Raw genomic sequence first — 20,614 nt, forward strand, 5'->3', positions numbered from 1 at the left:
TCGAAAAAGTAACATTCATGAACTTATCATTTGGTTCAATATTTTGGTATTTTTAGATATTTAAATCCTTATTTATGAATCATGTTTAATGGAAAATTTGAAAACACGAAGTGATTTGATAAAATAATGCACTACAAAAAAAACCATTGATTTAGCCACGGATTTTTTAAAACCGTGGCTAATTTAGCCACGGTTTTGTTAACCATGGTTAATTAACCACGGTTTTTTCAAACCGTAATTGATTAGCCACGGTTTTCAAAAACCGTGGCTAAATTTATCCACGGTTTTTCAAAAACTGTGGCTAAATTTATCCACGGTTATTTCAAAACCGTGGCTAAATACCTACAGTTTAAAAAAACCGTGGCTAAAAATAGCAACGGTTTGAAAAAATCGTGGTTAATTTTAGCCACGGTGATTGATTAGCCACCGTTTTCAAAAACCGTGGAAAAAACCGTAGATAAATAACCACGGCTTTAAAAAACCGTGGCTAAGTAACTACAGTTTAAAAAAACTGTGGCTAAATTAGTCACGATTTTAATAACTGTGGTTATTCGTTTTATTTAAACCGTAGCTAAAAATAGCCACGGTTTGAAAAAACCGTGGTTAATTGTAGCCACTGTTTAAAATAACCGTGGCTAAAATAACCACGATTTTTTAAAATACCGTGGTTATGTATTTAACCATGGTTTTTAAAAAACAATTATTATTAAATTAACCACGGTTTTTACAAAATCGTGGCTAAAATTAGCCATGGTTTTAATAAAACTGTGGTTAACCAATCACAATTTTAATAAAACCTTGGTTATTTATTGTTGCGCAGCTTGTTTTGTGCGCTGTCGATGTGAGTTTCCGCAGCTTGTTTTGTGCGATATCGATGCGAGTTTCCGCGACATTCATTGTTGCGCTGCCGATGTGAGTTTCCGCGGCGTGCTCTGTGCGCCGTCGATAGCCCATATATGCAGTGTTCGATGCACGCTACGGATAGCGGATTTGCGCGCCGCTAAAAATCATTTTTGTTGTAGTGATAAGTCGTCATTATATTTATCTAAATTGCCGATTTATTTTGTTATGTTACTTTTTTTTATTATATGGTGTGCAGATGGATAAACATTTTTTAAATATTTGTTTCAATCCATATTGTTCTATTTATGTGTTATGTTATTATAATATCATTGCTAATAACACAAGTTTTAGATATTAATTTTTTAACTATATATATGTTTTTAATTCATATTATATTTAATTGATGTCAACGTGTATCACACATTCTTTTTGCTAGAAATTATGCACACTTAAAAAATGTGGCTTTTATTTTAAATAAGGGTTTTCCAAATTCAAATTTGGAATTTGATGTTTTGAATGATAATTCGAAAAGGCATATTCCTAATTTACCATTAATGATCAGATTTGGAATATTATTAAATATAGCATTAATAATCTTAATTATTTTAGTAAATAAATAAATTTAAGGGTTTTCAAATTTCATATATATCTGACATTTTGAGTTTGATTCATTAAATTTTGAAATTTTAGTTATTATCCAAAGATAAACAATACACACAACTTCATCGGTGATCAGTTGCAATGATCAATTAGACTTCAATATATAACACAATGATAATTGTTTTTTAAAAAAAAATTGTATAATTTAGTACTTATCATAATAAAAGAAATACGTCAATGTTAATAGTGTAAAAATTATAATTTTTTTCTATTATTTTCACACCATTCATTTGTTGTGTGTGTATAAAGTATTTTCTTTAAAAATTAAATAATAAAAAAAAACTAGAGTTTCGGTCCCAATTTCACAGCATGCAATAGGTTGAGTTGAACCAAATCTTCTATACTATATAATGAAATAAAAATTAATGAATTTGATCTAATTAAAAACATAATTATAATAGCCAGCCACATGTAAACCACATAAACAAAAGGATAATGTTAAAGGTACAACAAATATCGTGTAAAACGATATTTACAACAATTATATCATGAGATTTGTTATTTTATCGCGAGATTTTGTATTCAATTTATCGTGAGATTTTGATATATTCAATTTTTACATTGTGTTGTAAGATTTGTTGTACAAAATTCGTTGTACATGTATCATTACTCTAAACAAAATCATAAGTACCGTTAACTTCTCAAAACAAAATCAAGTAACAGTCCAACATAATAACAAGATAACCTAAACATGCAAACTTGGAATATTAAATATTTTTATCATCGGAAATGAAAGAAATAACTTGAACAGGATATTAATTTATTTAATCCCCCATGAATCCATATTTTTTCAACCACTTTGTAACTACGTCCCTATAATGCTGACCCTCGGTAATATATTTCTTTATGATGGTCCAAAACAGTTTTTCAAAATCTTCTTCGTCTGTGTCATGTAGTGGCCTCTGTGATCTCCTATTAAGTGGCTTTGAGTCTTGGTACTCCTCCACAAGTTTTTCGCAAAGCTTAGATTCAGCAACAAGATCATCCCAACGCGGTTGTTTTGCCCCAAAGTTCAAGCTCGCGGCATTGAAGTAAAGCTCCGCAATAAGCAAACAAAAGTACTTCCGTTCCTCGGTAAGTACATCAGCTACCAATGGATCATTCAAAATGGATATCAAAAAATATACTTTGTTAACCTGCAGTTCATCAAGAAATTAAAGCTCAACACAACAATTAACCACTGCTGTGAATTTCATGAAGCTAAGGAGATTGTTTCAATTTAAATACCTTGTATTCATACTTTTTTAACCACTTTGTAACTATGGGACTATACAGTAAGTACACCATAAGTACATATAATTTCCATTACGGTGGAGTGCAACTTATTTTCAAAATCTTCTTTGGACTTTTCCTTATGTATCCTCTGTAGCATATAGAGCAGAGGCGGATCTACAGCAGGACTAGGGGGGGCCATGGCCCCCCCCAAAAATTTTATTTTAGTGTATATATATATACATTAGTAAGTCGTTTTTAAATATACATTTGGCCTAGCTGGTAAGAAACTTTTGTGCAAAGAAAGGGAGCACGGTTCGAATCGACGGGACCCCCCACCATCATCAATTTTTTTTTGAATTTTTTCAATTGTTTTCAATTTTTTTTAGTTGGGCTTATGCCCATTAATTTTGTTTTATTTTTTCTTTTCATTTATGTTTTTTTATTTTTATTTTTTTACTTGTTGGACTAGGTAGGCTTTAATAATTTTTTGAATTATACAAATTTCAATATCTATTATTAATGAGTCTTTGTGTTTGTTTTTATTACGCTTGATAAACAATCTTATATTTTATTTTAATTGGACAAATTTCAATCATTATTATTGAAATCAAATTTTTTAGTTGACTAAACTTTTGTCTTTTTATGTATTATTATGATATTATGCATGAGCATCTTTCATAAATCTAAACTTAATTTTTTTAATTTTATTTTCACTCATTTTTTTCGTATTGAAAAAGATCTATAAAATTAGTAAAAAATAAACATTTTCTGAAATTTAAATTAAAATTTAAAAGTAAAGAGCAAAATGACCCAAAAAATTAAAGTTTTTATTAAGTTAAGATTTGATTTCGTTAGTAATAACACATCTATGTGTTCATAGATAATTTTTAAACTTTATTATTATTATTATTATTATTATTATTATTATTATTATATATATATATATATATATATTAACCAAATACAAATTTTTAATAAATTAACGCGCATCTCACAAGTATGTAGCTACGTCACCGACGCATATTGTCGTCACCTAGTATATAGCCCCCCAAAATTACGATCCTGGATCCGCCCCTGATATAGAGTATCTTTGAGTCTTCGTACTCCTGCTTCAATTTTTCTTTAAGCTTAGATTCAGCAACAAGATCAGCCCAAAGTGGATCTTTCATATGATCACCGCCCCCAAACTTCCATCTGGCCAAGTTGATGAGCATCGCCGCCATGCTCGAACTATAGTATTTATGTACCTTGGTAACTACATCGGCCAGCAAGGGATCATCCAGTCCGGAATATGTCCGAAAATCATTGTCGTTGTCAGGCAACGACCTCTGAATATATTTAAAGAGAAATGAGTGAGATTGATGAAGAAATAAAAAATGTACGTAGTATTTACATACATATATAATTAATATATATATAAAAGAATTAAATTTGATAGATCGATCGAGGGCAGTGGGAAAGAAAAATGAAGTCTTTTTCATAATATATATATATAAATTAAACCTGATGACCAACAAGCTGGAGACGACGAGGGCCTTCGAATATTGCTCCATCTTTCAACTGCAAAGGCCCTAAACATCCAACCATTTCATGATACGTAAACAACACAAGGAAAAATTTTAAAATATATATAGTAGAAAACAAGTGGATTAAAAACATGAGTACGTACTAGTTTTGTTATAGCTGGTGCATGGGTGACTCCGCCAGCGTTTGGGGAGATTAACGGCCATAATGGGATCAATCTTAGAAGGGATTCTGTCTTTGATCAATTGCTGAGGCTTCATGAAGAAGCAGGACTGGGCGGCCGCCATTGGAAATTAAGGGATATGTGCTTTGATCATCTCCAGCCATGTGTCATTTTGATGAGGTCAGCAAGGTAACGTAATGGGGAGATTAGAAGCTGTGATCGTGAGTTCGGAAGCTTCGATCTGCTGGAAGGGGTGCTGGAAGGGGCACATGTCGAAAGCTCGTTACACGTGGAGCTTGGTGCCGATCGGAAGCTCCGATCTCAAGGATCAGAGGCTCCGATCGCTGCCTATAAATAGACCTTCCGAATTTCAGATTTTTCACACAAGTCCAACTTTCTCTATCGGTTTTAGGTGATTTCTAGGTGTTTTGGAGTATTTTCAGCCTTCTTAGACTTGGTTCGGAAGTTGGCAGGGTGCTCCGAGGTTGCGACAGAGAGGTGCCTAAGTTTTGAGGCAGTCGACATCAAAGAGCTGACAACGGACACATGTATAGCTTTAGCTCCTTATAGTAAATAGGAAATATGTTATAGATTAGTTAAGGATATTTTTAGAATAATGTTGTAGTGCATGAGTACTTTGCATTGTAGTGCAGATTGTAGGCTTGGACTTAGAGTTGGTCTAGCTTGCCTTAGTATATGAGGTACGAAAGTATTATTCGAGATATTTAGATTAATGAGTATGCATGTATTATGTGTTTGCACGTATTATATATATAAGGAGGCAACGTTTGCAGAGAAACTTCAGTTCGGGAAATCTTTCACTTACTTTCTCACTCAAAATAATATTACCACATTGCTTATGTTCTCTTTGATATTTTATTTTTTGGAAGTAAGATATTTTATTTTGTCCAGAGACTACACCTCTTGAGTATTTAGATTGTCCTCTATTGCAGGCACAACCAAGCGTTGGAGATGTAGTCAAGTGTTGCATTAAAAAAATTACATATTTTGGTGTCTTCGCGGAGGTAGGTAAAATATTACGTACTTGAAAACTGATATGTAATTCTTCTTCTTACAAGTTATGATATATTGTGACAACGAATGCTTTGTGCAACAATTTTCTAAGCAAAATTGATTATGACAATTCATCTTCGACAACCGAGTATTTATTTACGAACAAAAATATGTTATAGGTAGAAGGTGTGCCTGCACTCATTCATCAATCTGAAGTCTCGTGGGATGCCACTTTGGATCCTGAATCATACTTTAAAGTAGGCCAGGTATTTTAAAAACATATGGAATATATTTTCTGGTTGACATTATATTTGAACTGCTTATCCTGGACCAAATGTCTATAATTGTTTATAATGGTGGATTCAAAATATTTTAAATTGTATATCAAGTTTCATGTTTCAATTGACATTCCACATAGGTTTACCATATTAGCGAACTAAGGAGACAATTGCTACTCAACTAATCCAACAGATTATGTCACAAATGTCCTTATGATGCTCTTATACTTTTATCTAATCCGTGTTGAAATTCATGAAAGAATATGTGAAAATCACCTAGCCGAAAGAGCTCTTGCGGGAAAAGAATTACACAAATATACTTCTAGCCAACGATAAAACAAGATGCTATCGAGTTAGCGAAACATCGTCACACATGTCAAGAGCATGTTAACTTTCATCACCCGCCGACTACAATCTTGCAGCCCCTAGAAAGTCTTTTACCGTTTGCTCAACAGGGAATGAATTTGATAGGTCCTTTTCCTCCTGCTTTCGGACAAAAAAAATTTCCGATAATAATATTGTGATTAAAGTTAAACATTATGACATTAATTGTTTAATATATATATATAATATAAAATATCAATATATTAGTTTCTAGTAAAGAAGCTTCAACCCAAATTAAACGGCATTATTAGTTTTTTGCACCTATTGAAATTATACTATAAAAAACTAATGTATGTTATACGTATTTAAAATATTTATCTAAATATGATCATTTTGTTATTAATGGTAAATTTTAAAATAAAGATAAAGATTAGATTTGAATTTTAAAAATATAGATAAAAATAAATTTGAATATTTAAAAGAAACAGTTTTATAGGAAAACAAACAAAATTCCTCTACGATGTCAGGAGTTTGATTTTTTCTGCCACAATTTTTTTGGACTAGTTTGTCGCACAAAACTTATCTAGTGCGGTTTACTTGACTAACATAGTTTGTAGACTATTACGTTAATTTGAGAATTTCAGTGCGCAGCAAAAAATATTAGTTGCAGGTTTTCCACGTGATAAAAAATATATTCTACAAAGTTATATAACTATGTATAATTACAAATTTAAATAAAATTTCAATTCAATTAAAAATTAGTTAGTATAAAAAGTTTGCCGTTTCATTTACAATTAAGATTTCGTTTAGTTGAAGAAGCCAATAAGAAAAAAAGCAATATATATTTTTTTGGAAAAGTCACTTTTATTAAATTTTGTTGCATTTAGTTACAAAAGGCGTTTAAAAAACAATAATTAAAAAGAGCTATGAATTATAATTTTTGGGATTTTTGTTTATAAATACATTTAAAATTTTAAATAACAATATTTTTTCAACATTTATCAAAACAATAATATCGCTTTTAATAAAAATATTTTTTAAGAAACGAACTTGCTCCTTTTTAAATCTAAAATTTCGACCTTCTTGGATTTTTTTACTTCTGACTATAATTAAATTTTAAATAAAAACATTTATTCAACTTTATACTCAAACACCGATATCACATCTACTTTTTAAAATAAAATTATTTAAAAAAGCTCCACTTATTTAAATTATTTTTTTAACTTACTGTGTTAATAGATATGCATGTAATATATGTAAGCCCAACACGCTTGTATCAATTGGGCGGGCCTCGTTTTTTAGAAAATAGTAATGAAGAAAAGACTAAGACATGTCAACTCTGATAATTAATGAAAACCAAAAGCTATCTCCATAAATATCTAGACCAAATTAAATTAAAATTTACCGGCAATAGAAATGGACTCGTCCACTTATTATCAAAGTTCAAAAAACACGAAACGCGACTAAATTTTGATATCAAATTTCAAGTTTTTAGTTTTATAAGTTTAAGTGTGCTTAATATTTTAAGTTTTATTAAAATTTTAATTATCTATTACCAATATATATGCTAAATAACATACATATATAATAAATTTAATAGTAACACACAATTTTTCAAATTTTTGAAAGCACAAAAATATCAAAATTATAATTTTTAGTAATGTCTATAGCTAGACCACATAAAAAAATTTAAATATTACCCAAAATACAAGAATTTTGAAGAAAAAAATTTTGAAAAATATATGACCCAATGTATTTATTTGATTTTGAAGAAAATTATTTTATTTTGAGATTTTTAAATTGATATAATTTATTTTTAAAAAATAAAAAAATAATTTATTTTTAAAAAATCACGTTTAAACACATTTAACGTGGTCAACTTAAAGTTAACTTTTTTTTTCTTTTTACTCAAAACTTAGCGTGTTCATCACGTTTCACGTTTAATCCCGTTTAATTTTTTATTTTAAAAAAAGAAAAATGGTTATTACTATTATTGATTTTAAAAAAAAAAGACTTAATAAAATATCTGATCAAATAGACTGTTAAAGACAATTTTTACATAATTAGAACGAACACATCACAATTATATATTATTATTATCAGAATAATTAAGATGATATTTACTCTTCTAATTTTAAAAAGAGTTTATCAGAAAGTTAATAGTCACATGTTTACAATTAAAAGAGGGGAAATTGAAATTGAAATTTAAAGAGAGTAAAAGTCTAAAACATCGATATTGTACATTGATCGAGTATTTAACGCGACACATCAAGTGTCCAATGTTAAGGTATGCAATTTTATTTATTAAAACGTTTTTAATTTTTATTAAATTAAATAGATCAAATAGAAGCGTGGTGTACTGTAGCTAGTTATATATGTAACTTTAGTTGTATAGGCTGCTGGCCATTGCTATTTTTGGGGACCTATAATCAAACCTATACAAATGCAATCTTTTGGGAACAAGCAAACGTATGTGCCGAGAAACGTGCCATATAGGTGTGCAGAATGTGTCCTGCGGTTTTTTTTTTTTAATTATAATAAAGTTCAAACCCTTTTTATTTTGTGTGAAAATATACAAATGCAATCTTTTGGGAAACCACTTAAAGTTGGTATTGTAAACTATGTTATCAGACTTTTTGGCCTCCTTAATTTGGAGTTTATTATGCTTAAAATTTTTCTTAGATTGCGCAGTAGAAATTGGGGAAATTGAAAATTACAACTACTTGTGCTAGACGTAATAAGTTTCCACTTCAGGAATAGGCTGTGTCCTTGATCCTCGCACTTAATTATGAATTAGTTGCATAACAGTATGTTTTTCCTAGAACTTACTAATGAATCAAAGATATGTTATAAATTTAGCACTAGCTTTCATCAAGCAGCATTTTACTTTTACTTAACATGTAAGATAGTATATGCACATGCAAAAAGGGGAATTATAAATAAAAAAAAAACACACGGGCCGACCAATTTTATTCACAATTGACAGAAAAATAGCGAAATAAATAATCAATTTTTTTTTATAAAAAAAAGCATGAACAAAATAAATATATATATATATAGGACAACCCAAAGAAATAATAATTAATAACATAACAATATCTTCATTATTATGCATCACTAAAGTGTGACCACAAATTTATGGTATACCAAACACCTCCCCAAAACAAACAAACCGAAACACAAAAAAGGTGAAAAAAGAAAATCTAAATAAAAATAAAAATTAAAGTACCAATACTGCAATTGACGATCGTTTCAACTCCTGCAACGAGTGATGGCGCTGCATCCGCGGGAGTATGGATTAGCCTGTGCGCCGGGGCGGCAGTTGTAGTAAGAGGCGCCGCGGCGAGAGCAGGGCACATTGTCCCTCTTGCAGCGCACCATAGCTGATGTAGTTGCGTGTGAGTAAGTTCCGTCGGTTGGACTCCAAATCCAACTCGGATTCCTCATCTTCTTCGAAGAGGCACTCGGCTACCGTCCCATTGCAGTCGGATCTCATCGTCGGCACCATCTACACTAGGGGTGCAAACGAATCGAATCGAGCCGAATAATGGTAAAATTTTAAGGCTCGAATTCGGCTCGATAAGAGTATATTCGAGTTCGAGCTCGATTCGAAGTTCGATAATTTCAAATATTTTGTGTAACGCCCCAAAAATTATTTACTGAATCAATTAACAATTAAAATAATTATGGAGTTGATAAAATAATTATTATCGCTAATGAGTATAGAGTGTATTTACAAAATACACGTGTCAGTTAATCAATGAATTTGACTCTTTCTGGATATCTGATATTTTTGGCATTTTGAAATAATTATTGAGATATTGAAATAAAAATAATTATTTATGCTGGATAAATTGATTTGGAAGAATATTTGACCGAGTTGACTGGTCAGAGTCTAAGTTGGACTTTTATTTAATTTGAAAAATTATGAGTTCAATTGACTAGTCAAAGTCAATAATTTCAGATAATGATGTTAATAGATTTTGGGTTTGTGTACCAGAAAAATATCAGATTGAGTATTAATTTTACCAATTGTGTATCAAATAAATTATTCCGAGATCCGAAAATATCGGGTTACTATAAATAGAAAAACTCACACTGAGAAAACACGGATCAAGATTTTTTCCCAATTTTTCCCTTTTTCTCGACTTTACTGTAGCAGCCGTCGTTTTTTATTTTTCCAGCCGTTCACTGGAGACCTGATCGAAAATCTGATCGGTCACTTTGTAGCAAACATCAAGACAAAGCTATTGGTGTAAAAAAATTGATGATCGGACGGTTGGATCGCTGGAAAATCGACGTAGAACAGACGAAATTCGCGCAGGTACTATTCATCATCTTCTTCGTCGGAAAGTTCGCGATTCGAGCCCGTTTTTGTTGGTTTTAAGGCTATTAATCAATGCTATGAGGTGTGTAGAACATTTCCCAACCATAACCCGTTGGTTTTAGACCATTTCAGGCCAAGATCGGAGCTCAAAGACTTCGCCGGCGCCGCCCTGTTTTTCTCCGATCTACGGCGCGTCGGAGCTTTGTTCCGGGCGTGGCTTAGATGGTTGAGATTGTCTTGTCAAGCTCTACAACCCTGCCAAATTTCATAATTTTTGGAGAAGTTTTGCATCGCCGCCGCCGAACCGCCGCGTCGCCGCCATCTTCTCCGGCGAGCCACCGGATTTCGACATGTTACCCAATTTTGATCGTCTCGACGTGATGAATTCAAATATTCAAGTTTCGAGTTGAGATTCAAAACCGTGAAGCGGTGAGAACACAATAAAGTTTACAATTTAGCGATCAAAGTTTACTAGAGTTGACCAAAGTTGACTTTTTGTATATTATGTGATTTTTCGCAGATTGGAAGTCAGTCGAGGATAATTAGAGGTAGAAATCAGCAGTCTAGGGATTTGAGCTTTTCCAGATTTGGAAAGGTATGAGCTTATGTTGATTTCTACCTCTAATTATGTAAGCAATGATGTATTTGTTTTTTGTTTTCTACCCCAAACTTCACCTATAAATACCCATCCATCCATTCTTCATTTCTCAAACACACCAAAACACAAAATCCTCTCTTCTATAAACTCAAAGTATATAAGTGTTTTAGAGGATTTAGTGTGATATTTCTTAAAGAGTGTTTATCTTTGGAAGGAATAGGATTAGTTGTGAGAAAGTGATTTTGTAATCTCAATTATCTTGTCTTATTTGCCATCAATAAAGAAGTTATCTCTTTGAGTGTTGAGTGGACGTAGCCCAATTGGGTGAACCACTATAAATATCGGTGTCCATCTTGTTCGAGTTGTTGATTATTTACTTGTAATATTTCGTTGCGATGTTACCTCAAGTTTATGCTATTCATTGATATCCCCAACAACTGGTATCAGAGCAAGGTTTTCAAATACTATTGAAAGTTCTCGTATGCTCTGTGGTTGCAGCTGAGTCTGACCTTCCACATCAGAAAAGACTTTCAAGATAGTATTACGAAAGCGAGGTTCTCAAATACTATAGGAAGTTCTCGTATGCTCTGTGGTTGCAGCTTAGTATGAACTTCCACATCAGAAAAGGCTTTCTATACAGTATTAGGGAAGTAACTCTTTTGTGTTCGTGCTTAACGAATTAATTCGTTGGTAGCAGTCATAAAAGATGGAGGTACGTACAAGTAAGATGATTAATCTTAATGGCTCCAACTATCAACTTTGGAAGATTAAAATGAAAGATCTTCTGTTTGTCACCAAGATGCATCTACCGGTGTTCAGCGAGTCTAAACCAGATGATAAATCAGATGCCGACTGGACCTTTGAGCACGAACAAGTCTGCGGTTATATCAGACAATTTGTCGATGATAACGTGTACAATCATATTTGTAATGAGACTCATGCTCGTACACTTTGGATAAAGTTGGAGACATTATATGCCTCCAAAAGCGGCAACAATAAATTGTTCTACCTGACAAAGGTAGTTCAGGTTTGATACAAAGAAGGAACTCTAGTTGCAGATCATCTGAACGAAATTCAAGGGTTCGTGCAGCAGTTATCAAGTATGGGCATAAAACTTGATGACGAGGTGATTGCCCTGCTTGTGCTAGCTTCATTACCAGAGTCGTGGGAGACATTGAAGATATCACTCACGAACACAGCCCCAGGTGGAGTTGAGAGCATGGACTTCATCAAGAGTGGCATTTTGAATGAAGAAATGAGGCGGAGATCCCAGGGAGCTTCTAACTCACAGTCAGATGTTCTGGCTGCGGATTCAAGGGGGAGAAGCAAGTTCAAAGGAAGCACACATCAGAAGCCAAGGAGGAGTAAATCCTCGGGGAGATACGCCCACATAAAGTGTCATCGCTGTGGAGAAAAGGGGCATATTAAGAAATATTGTCCACAATCGAAGGACAAAAAGAAACATGAATCCAGTGATGAACAAACAAACACCATTTATGAATTCAATGTCGTTCATGAGGCGAAACAGTAGTCGGTAAATCTGGCAACTCAAGAGACCACCTGAATAATCGACAGTGGAGCAACCGTCCACGTCACATCTCGAAGGAAATACTTTGCATCTTACACACAAGGGGATTATGGTGTGTTCAGGATGGGGAACAACGACATATCTAAAGTCGTTGGAAAAGGAGATGTGAACTTGACTACCATGGATGGTTCTACACTGATTCTGAAAGACGTCAGATATGTGCCAGATAAGCGCCTGAGTCTGATATCAGTCGAAAGACTCGATGAGGAAGGTTTCTGCACCACCTTCCGAAACGGGGTATGCAAGATTTCAAAAGGATCACTTGTTGTAGCAAAAGGATTAAAGATGTCGAAGCTATACGTAGTACAAGAGAAACATTCTGAGAGCATGTACTACACAACATAAGAAAACTCAACAGAATTGTGGCACCGACGTCTTGGCCACATAAGTGAAAAGAATCTTACACGCCTTGTGAGAAATCAAGTTTTACCCGGTATAAATCATGTTCATATGAAACAATGCATTAACTGCTTAACCGGAAAATAGAACAGGATATCATTCAAGAGTTCACCTCCTAGCAGAGCGGATAAAATCTTAGATTTGGTGCACTCAGATCTTGAATGGTGGCCTTCAACAGTCAATCCACAACGAGTTGAAGATGATGTGCAGAATGAACAGGAGGAAATTCAACCTGAGGTTAGATCATCAAATGATGATGATCGTGCTCACATTGATCCACCAGCAGAGAGTTCTCGTGGTTTCATGACCACACGTTCTGGATGAGTCGTGCGATCCTCAACCAGATATTTCCCAAATGAATATATTCTGCTAAGTGACGGGGGAGAACCAGAGAGCTTCCAAGAAGTTATTACCAGTGAACACAAGGATAATTGGATGGAAGCCATGAAAGATGAAATGCAATCTTTGCATGAAAATGATACGTTTGAGCTGGTGATTTTGCCGAAAGGCAAGAAAGCTTTGAAAAATAAGTGGGTGTTCAAGTTGAAGCACGAAGAACACAGTAGTCAACCAAGATTCAAAGCGAGGATTGTCGTCAAAGGTTTCGGGCATAAACATGGGGTCGACTTTGACGAAATATTTTCACCTGTGGTGAAAATGACTTCCATCCGGATTGTGCTAGGGTTAGCAGCTGAGCATAATTTGGAGGTGGAACAAATGGATGTCAAGACCACATTCCTTCATGGGGATTTGGAGGAAGAGATCTACATGGAGCAACCAAAGGGTTTTGCAGAGGAGGGGAAAGAGGATCTTGTCTGCAGATTGAAAAAGAGTCTATAAGTCTTAAGCAAGCACCGAGACAATGTTAAGCATCAAGCACATTATGACACATGCTTGACAAGTGAGCAACACATGCATGGTTGAGTTGTTCAAATAATTATTGAGTTTATTATGTAAGCAATGATGTATTTGTTTTTTGTTTTCTACCCCAAACTTCACCTATAAATACTCATCCATTCTTCATTTCTCAAACACACCAAAACACAAAATCCTCTCTTCTATAAACTAAAAGTATAGAAGTGTTTTAGAGGATTTGGTGTGATATTTCTTAAAGAGTGTTTATCCTTGGAAGGAATAGGATTAGTTGTGAGAAAGTGAGTTTGTAATCTCAATTCTCTTGTCTTCTTTGTCATCAATAAAGAAGTGATCTCTTTGAGTGTTGAGTGGACGTAGCCCAATTGGGTGAACCACTATAAATATCGGTGTCCATCTTGTTCGAGTTGTTGATTATTTACTTGTAATATTTCGTTGCGATGTTACCTCTCAAGTTTATGTTATTCGTTGATATCCCCAACAAGAGCATCTCCAACCATCCTCCATTTTGGAGGATTTCTCCAAAATGGCTTCCAACCATCCTCTATTTGCATACTCCATTTTGGAGGATGCTACAGTGATCCTCCATATTTGGAGGATCACTGTTCAAATAGAGGAAGGATTTGGAGGATGACATATTTACGAAAATATCATCCTCCAAAATTATTTTTTATTCCTTTGAAATGATTAATTTATTTTTTAGTCCCTATTTTATATTATTTTCAGTTTTTATATTAAATATTAGTTGGTTAATTGGTCTAATTTTTATTATTTTGAGTGTTCTCCCATTTTAATTTGATCCATTTTATTTTTAACAGTCCGTTAACTTAATTCCAAGACAATAAAAAAACCCAAAAAAAACATTTAAAAAGATAGTGAGCTTGAAATATGCGAGCACACTACCCTACTTTCGAACCAACAAGAACATATTTAATTTGTATCAGGCTAGATTTCCATACATTAGTTGCATTAATGAGACTTGCACTTGAAGAATTAATTCCTTTAGCTACGTCATTTTTGTGTGCGCGCGCATAGAATTAGTAGTAGATACAATAAAAGTAAGGTGACTCCTGCATGGTGAATCAATCAAATCTTTTTATTTTTTTTTTAAAGGGGAATCAATCAATTTTTTAACCACACACACATATATATACATTTTTTTAAACTTAATTTTTGTATATATTATATTATATTATATTATATTATATTATAATTAATAGCTAGACACTAATAACCATTTATTATATTTAAGATGTGGACAATGTCGACATATATAGTTAAAGGAAGTCGGGTGACCCTCCAATTTTATTTATTTTTGTAAAATAATTTTTGTATCGATGGCCTTATGTATAAAAATAGATGAAGCATTAGACCCGAAAGACATTAATATTGTCCCCTCCCGTCTACCTAAGTTATCTAATTTTAAAAATTTTGTACTTACAAAATTGCACCAAAATTCATGCATGGTTATTAATTGACTTAAAAATTATTGATCGAATGTATTTAATTTTTTTAGGTCTTTTATATTTATATAGATATATATATACATATATCTCGATTTATATCAAGGCAACCCCATTCAATATATTTTGTTAATGTGATTTTTTTAGCACCATTACCACCAATAGGGCAATAATTATGATCGATCGATCGATAAAAAAATAAATACATTTTATTATATCAATATCTAGATCATATACGTACGTACCTACTCTTTTTTTCTAAAATAACATTGATTTTAAATAATAATAAATTACAATAAACTTTGATATTTAAAATCATCATATAAATTTCTACACTTAATAATTATAAGTATTTTGAACATATACAAATAAGTAGCCATATAAAATAGAAAGAATGGAAGTAAACATGGACCGGTCCCCAATTACGATTGCGAGTGCACTTTAATTAATTTATTCACATGGTAATTGAGAATTTATTGAGTAATAACAATAACAACAACAACTTACAACAATTTATATATATATATATATATATATATATATATATATATATTCTAGCTAGCTAGTTGTTCGAATCCAATCATGGCATTCATCAGGCCTATCATGAAAGACCCAAAATACTTAACAAAAACATCAAATATATAATTATAAAAGAACTGGACAATGACGGGGGATCGACGGTTGACCCTTCATTTTTATTTGAACTTAATTATTATATTTATATAAAGTGATGTATATAAAAAAATGCTGAATATTACTAAGGGTAGCTAGTTAGAAAGACATATATATTCCCCTCTCCCGCTTAGCTTATGTTATCTAATTTTAAAATTTATTTAATTACACCAAAATGCATGCTAAGAGAGAGTTGAGTGATGTTTTTTTTTATTTCCACTTCTAGCTATTTCTGTTCCAATTTCTTTATAGAATACATAATAAAGGTGGTGTATTTGCACCGACAAGTGAATATTTGTGAATGGACAAGCGCAGGAATATATGTACAAATTCAGACTAAGGGCTAGGGGACCGCGTACTCTCTATTTTTTTTTATTATTATTAAATTAAATTAATTTGAGGCACTCGATCCCGCATGCACATGATTCTTGTTTAATTTGAAAATTGATCAAATGTATATAATTTTGTAGGTCTTTTATATATCTTAATTAATATATATATATCAAGGCAACGCGGCCCATACTCCATTGTCATGCACCAATATGAGTTTTGTTCTGTTTATATATGCAATTTCACAGCAATATCAGACTCAGATGACATTTAATTTCGTCATTTCATTAGCTTTAATAATTAGTAAAGGTTTATAACGTACAGACAAGTATATATACTATATATATATCCCTAATTAATCCCCATTTTACATATAGAGGCCATGGTTCTCCTTCTACTCACACAGTCACACGTTGACGGGAAATGCATGGGTGTGCAATTTATTTTTATTGTTAGTGAATTGAGTATATAATTAAAAGTTACATCGCCCATTAATAAACATATATATTAATCAACCATAATCTATATATAATTAAAAGTTACATCGCCCATCTTGAATATAATTAGTTGCTTAAATTAAAATCCACCTAGACATGCATATATAATTGGACCATACATTAATACGTACACTTCTATCTAGCTAGCGTACGTGCCATATGGTAATAAATAAAAATATATATATTTTTAGGATATTTAGCAAAATAATAGCTTATACATAGCTAGATAGTAAAGAATCGCATTCTTCACTTTTATTTTGGGAAGGAAATATTAAAGCAACGATACATGCACTTTTCTTTGAATTAGCTAGTTGTAATATTGTTCAAACACGTCAGCCGCTAAAACACAATATTTTTGGTTGCAATGTCCCAAACCCTAATAAATAAATAATTAGTAAAATCAACATTCATACATTCTAATCTCGATCGAATCAACCATCTTTTACGTACGCTTATTTAACTACATGCAAGGATATGACAAATCTAAAAAAAAATACTTTGAAATCATCAAGTGAAACTTCAATATTATAATTTGAATAGACACGTACACATACATACACAATCTCAACAAAAAAATAAAATAAAATAAAATAAAAAATCAGCGTTTAGTTATCTTAATTATATATATATATATATATATATATATATATATATATATACGCACACATGTGTGCGCTTAGTTAGGGAGCTAGCTTAATAGGATCATGACTACTTATTAAGCACTCGGCCAGCTTATTTTACTAAGCATTCCAAGGCTTCACTATACATTAATATAATATATATATATATATATATATATATATATATATATATATATATGTATGCATGATGTATATATTAAATTAATAATTTTTAGGATATATTAATGTAAATAGCTAGCACAATGACTAATATATCAAGGATATATTAGGATTGATATGTTTGTCATTAGTCTTTGCATGAATTTTAAAATTATGCTTTCAACTCAGTGTGACTTATTGTGATGCATTTTCTATCATATGAATCTAAAATTTATCAACTACGTACTAATTAATAAGACCTATATATATACCATGTACTGATATTAACTTAAAATACATGCACCTCATGATCATATAAATAAATTTGAAATTTTATGAGATCGATCGAAGAGGGTGGGGTGGTCAAGGTAAATGGAGCTAATTTTTTTCTTTAGTTAATTCTAACATAAAAACACGAATATAAACATTTAATTGCACAAGGTCCAGAGTTTGGATGAAGGATCCAATATATATATACTATTTCCTTCAGGTACACCTCTCCTACCACTACTCTCAATACAACTAGATCAGTCCAACAAGTGAAAAATATCCTGCACTGTCGCAGTTTGGGAACAGATGAGCTTTTTCATGAGTTACAAGGCATGGTCGGGGAGCTGTGGCTGGAAGAAACTGAGGTGGCAAGGCATTGGCATGGTGGAGATGACAGTGTAATGAATATCGTCAATGAAACTGATGACCCAGTCGGGGAAAGGGCAAAGGATGAGGGTGGCAGAAATCAGGGGCTGGTTAGAGTTCGGGTAGAGGTGTTTCATGAAAGACCACTGAGAGGACTTGATCGAGAAGTCGACTCGACCTCCATGGCAAACCAACTTCAGTTTATGAAGAGACTGCACAAGTGTTTTGCCGTGAGTTAGTAAGTCGTGCAGCTGCTTACTAAAATTTGAAAAGACAGACACACTAAAAGGATTCCGAACAAAAAAAAGACAAACGTGCCTATATAATTATGATAAAGCTTACATATATGCCCGTATTCAAAGTAAATTCAGTTGAAAACAACTACAGAAAAACTACCACTCACTAGGATATGCCTCAATTCTAACCCTCTCTTTTCATGACTGGAAACGTGATCGAGCAAGCCTTGGAAGCCAATCAACCACAACCCGAAACAATAAAACCTACAAAAATACCTACAAAACCAAACCCCACATAAAGCCACACGTGAATCGCGACTATAAAACAAGAAAATTGTACATAAAAAAAGTGGTTATTCTCAAGCCACAGCGACCGGCTGCGGCTTCGCTGGACTGAATTTTTTTCTGGAGTCTTGGAAATCTTCCATGTTATAGATAACGGTGATGTACAATGAGCAGCTAGGACACCGTGCGATTTCTTCACCAATCTTGAGATCCTCTTTGGTCATCTGGAAGAGGTCTCCACATGGGCAAGGGTATGTGTAAGCCTGCAAATCTTCGTTCCACTCCATGTCCTCAATCTCAACATCATCGTACGACATTGTTTCGTCTGCGTTTAGTGTTTCTTCTCCTCTCTTGCCTACTCAAATGTAATACGGTCAATATGAAGGGTTGAAGAATTTGAAAGCAAAATTTATTTATATTTATATCCGTTAAATGGTCGAGTTTGCAAGTTAGAGCATTTCTATGCAACTTCTCTTCTAAAATTCAATAAAACATTTTAATAATAACAGTAACCATAGCCCAAGAAAAAATATTAATTTATCAAAAAACGCATACTAACGGAGTCTGAGATAGGTAAAGAAACACGTATGATGTATATCGAATTCGAATGGTCGTACTAATGGTTTAGAACCCAACACAAATGTCATGACACTAAAACAAGGGACAAACTGATGGCTTCGAAAGTAAGTCCTGATCAAAATTTGCACAGGGACAATGCAAAGGACCAAGCTCAGACATCCTACAATCATATTGATCTCATACTTGCAGAATTCATCTAACATGCGACAAAGCTCTATGTGCAATGCTTGAATACCATGATATTCATGCAAATAAAAGAAATGTGATATAAACATCATGCAAACCAAATAAATTACAAGCTAACTCATGCAATCCTTTGAGTCGGCCACAAATATTAAGTCACCTAGTGTCCTTAACTCTGAATTTCAACTGAAAATTTTGTAAGATGATTCCAAATAATTTATAAAGCCAAAAATACACATCAAAGGATTGCATAAAACACCATTTTTATAATAATATTTATTTCAGGCAAGCTTTGACAAAAAGGTTGTTTATCATACTACACTTTGATGTTAAAAGGAAAAATATATGTCCCAAAGGACCTAATTTCGGCCCTTCAACAGACCCCGAAGCACAACTGTTTAAAGGCTGAAATCTGCAGCAGCTTTGGACTGCTGCATAGATCCCTGGTTCGGGCCATTACGGCCCTTTCCCAACTTGTAAACGAGATATGCTATGACCCTGAAAGTCTTATATGCATTCCTATTTTTCTGAGAAGCTCGCAACTTTAAAGACTGAAATAAAACATTGGACCAGAAAACAACCCAAAACGTCAAAATTGCAAAAAATCTGAAAAACAAATCAGCCAAGAAATTATACCTGTTCGATGACCGAGAATCGTTCAAAGTTGACCTAAAAAAATATCTTTATATATCACGCGGAGGTGTTCGGATGAGAAATCAGAAACGAAAGGAATTTTTGAAGATTTCTCGGCAGATTGTTTTCGGCTTCTGCTTTACTCCGGATGCTACGATGGCCGCCGGCGGTGTATCTGTTTGGGGATGGGGATTTTCCAGGCGGCTAACGATCTAAGCAAGGGCTTCTTCCACTTCATTTTTCATTCTTATTTATAAGTTCTGATGGGCCGGAAATATTCAATTGGGCCAAAATCTAAAAAAGCCGACTTTTTGGGAAATAGATTAGAATCCAAACTTCTCGGCCCATGCTCCAAACTATATATGTAATAAAAATAAAAAGAAAACAAAATTAAACTTGCGCAAATAGTAAAAATATTTTTAAAAAAATGAAATAAAAAAATAAAGGATTTTCTAAATTTGACTAATTATTTATGGCATTACTTTTCCTTTCCATATTGGTTAATTAAATACTAG

At 32.8% G+C, this 20,614-nt stretch overlaps 1 protein-coding gene and 1 long non-coding RNA gene across 3 annotated transcripts; one reads left to right on the plus strand and one right to left on the minus strand.

The window, feature by feature from the left end:
• The first annotated feature begins 10,165 nt into the window (after positions 1-10,165).
• On the plus strand, positions 10,166-11,212 carry LOC140884373 (uncharacterized). Its single transcript, XR_012150637.1, has 3 exons — positions 10,166-10,345; positions 10,471-10,777; positions 10,869-11,212. It is a non-coding gene; the product is annotated as an uncharacterized lncRNA (long non-coding RNA).
• A 6,754-nt stretch (positions 11,213-17,966) lies between these two features.
• LOC140883256 (diphthamide biosynthesis protein 3) lies at positions 17,967-20,318 on the minus strand. Of its 2 annotated transcripts, XR_012150356.1 has the most exons (3): positions 20,103-20,318; positions 18,587-19,059; positions 17,967-18,395 (listed from the first exon to the last, which is right to left on the minus strand). XR_012150356.1 is itself a non-coding variant. In XM_073289648.1 (2 exons), the coding sequence occupies exon 2, from the start codon at positions 19,019-19,021 to the stop codon at positions 18,779-18,781; it is 243 nt and encodes an 80-aa protein (XP_073145749.1). In that variant the 5' UTR covers positions 19,022-19,059; positions 20,103-20,318; the 3' UTR covers positions 18,503-18,778. The 2 variants fall into 2 exon arrangements, 1 of the variants encoding a protein (XP_073145749.1); XM_073289648.1 differs by lacking the exon at positions 17,967-18,395 and having other exon boundaries at positions 18,503-19,059.
• Positions 20,319-20,614: the final 296 nt, after the last annotated feature.

Source organism: Henckelia pumila, chromosome 2, assembly GCF_033568475.1.
Source record: "Henckelia pumila isolate YLH828 chromosome 2, ASM3356847v2, whole genome shotgun sequence".
NCBI lineage: Eukaryota > Viridiplantae > Streptophyta > Magnoliopsida > Lamiales > Gesneriaceae > Henckelia > Henckelia pumila.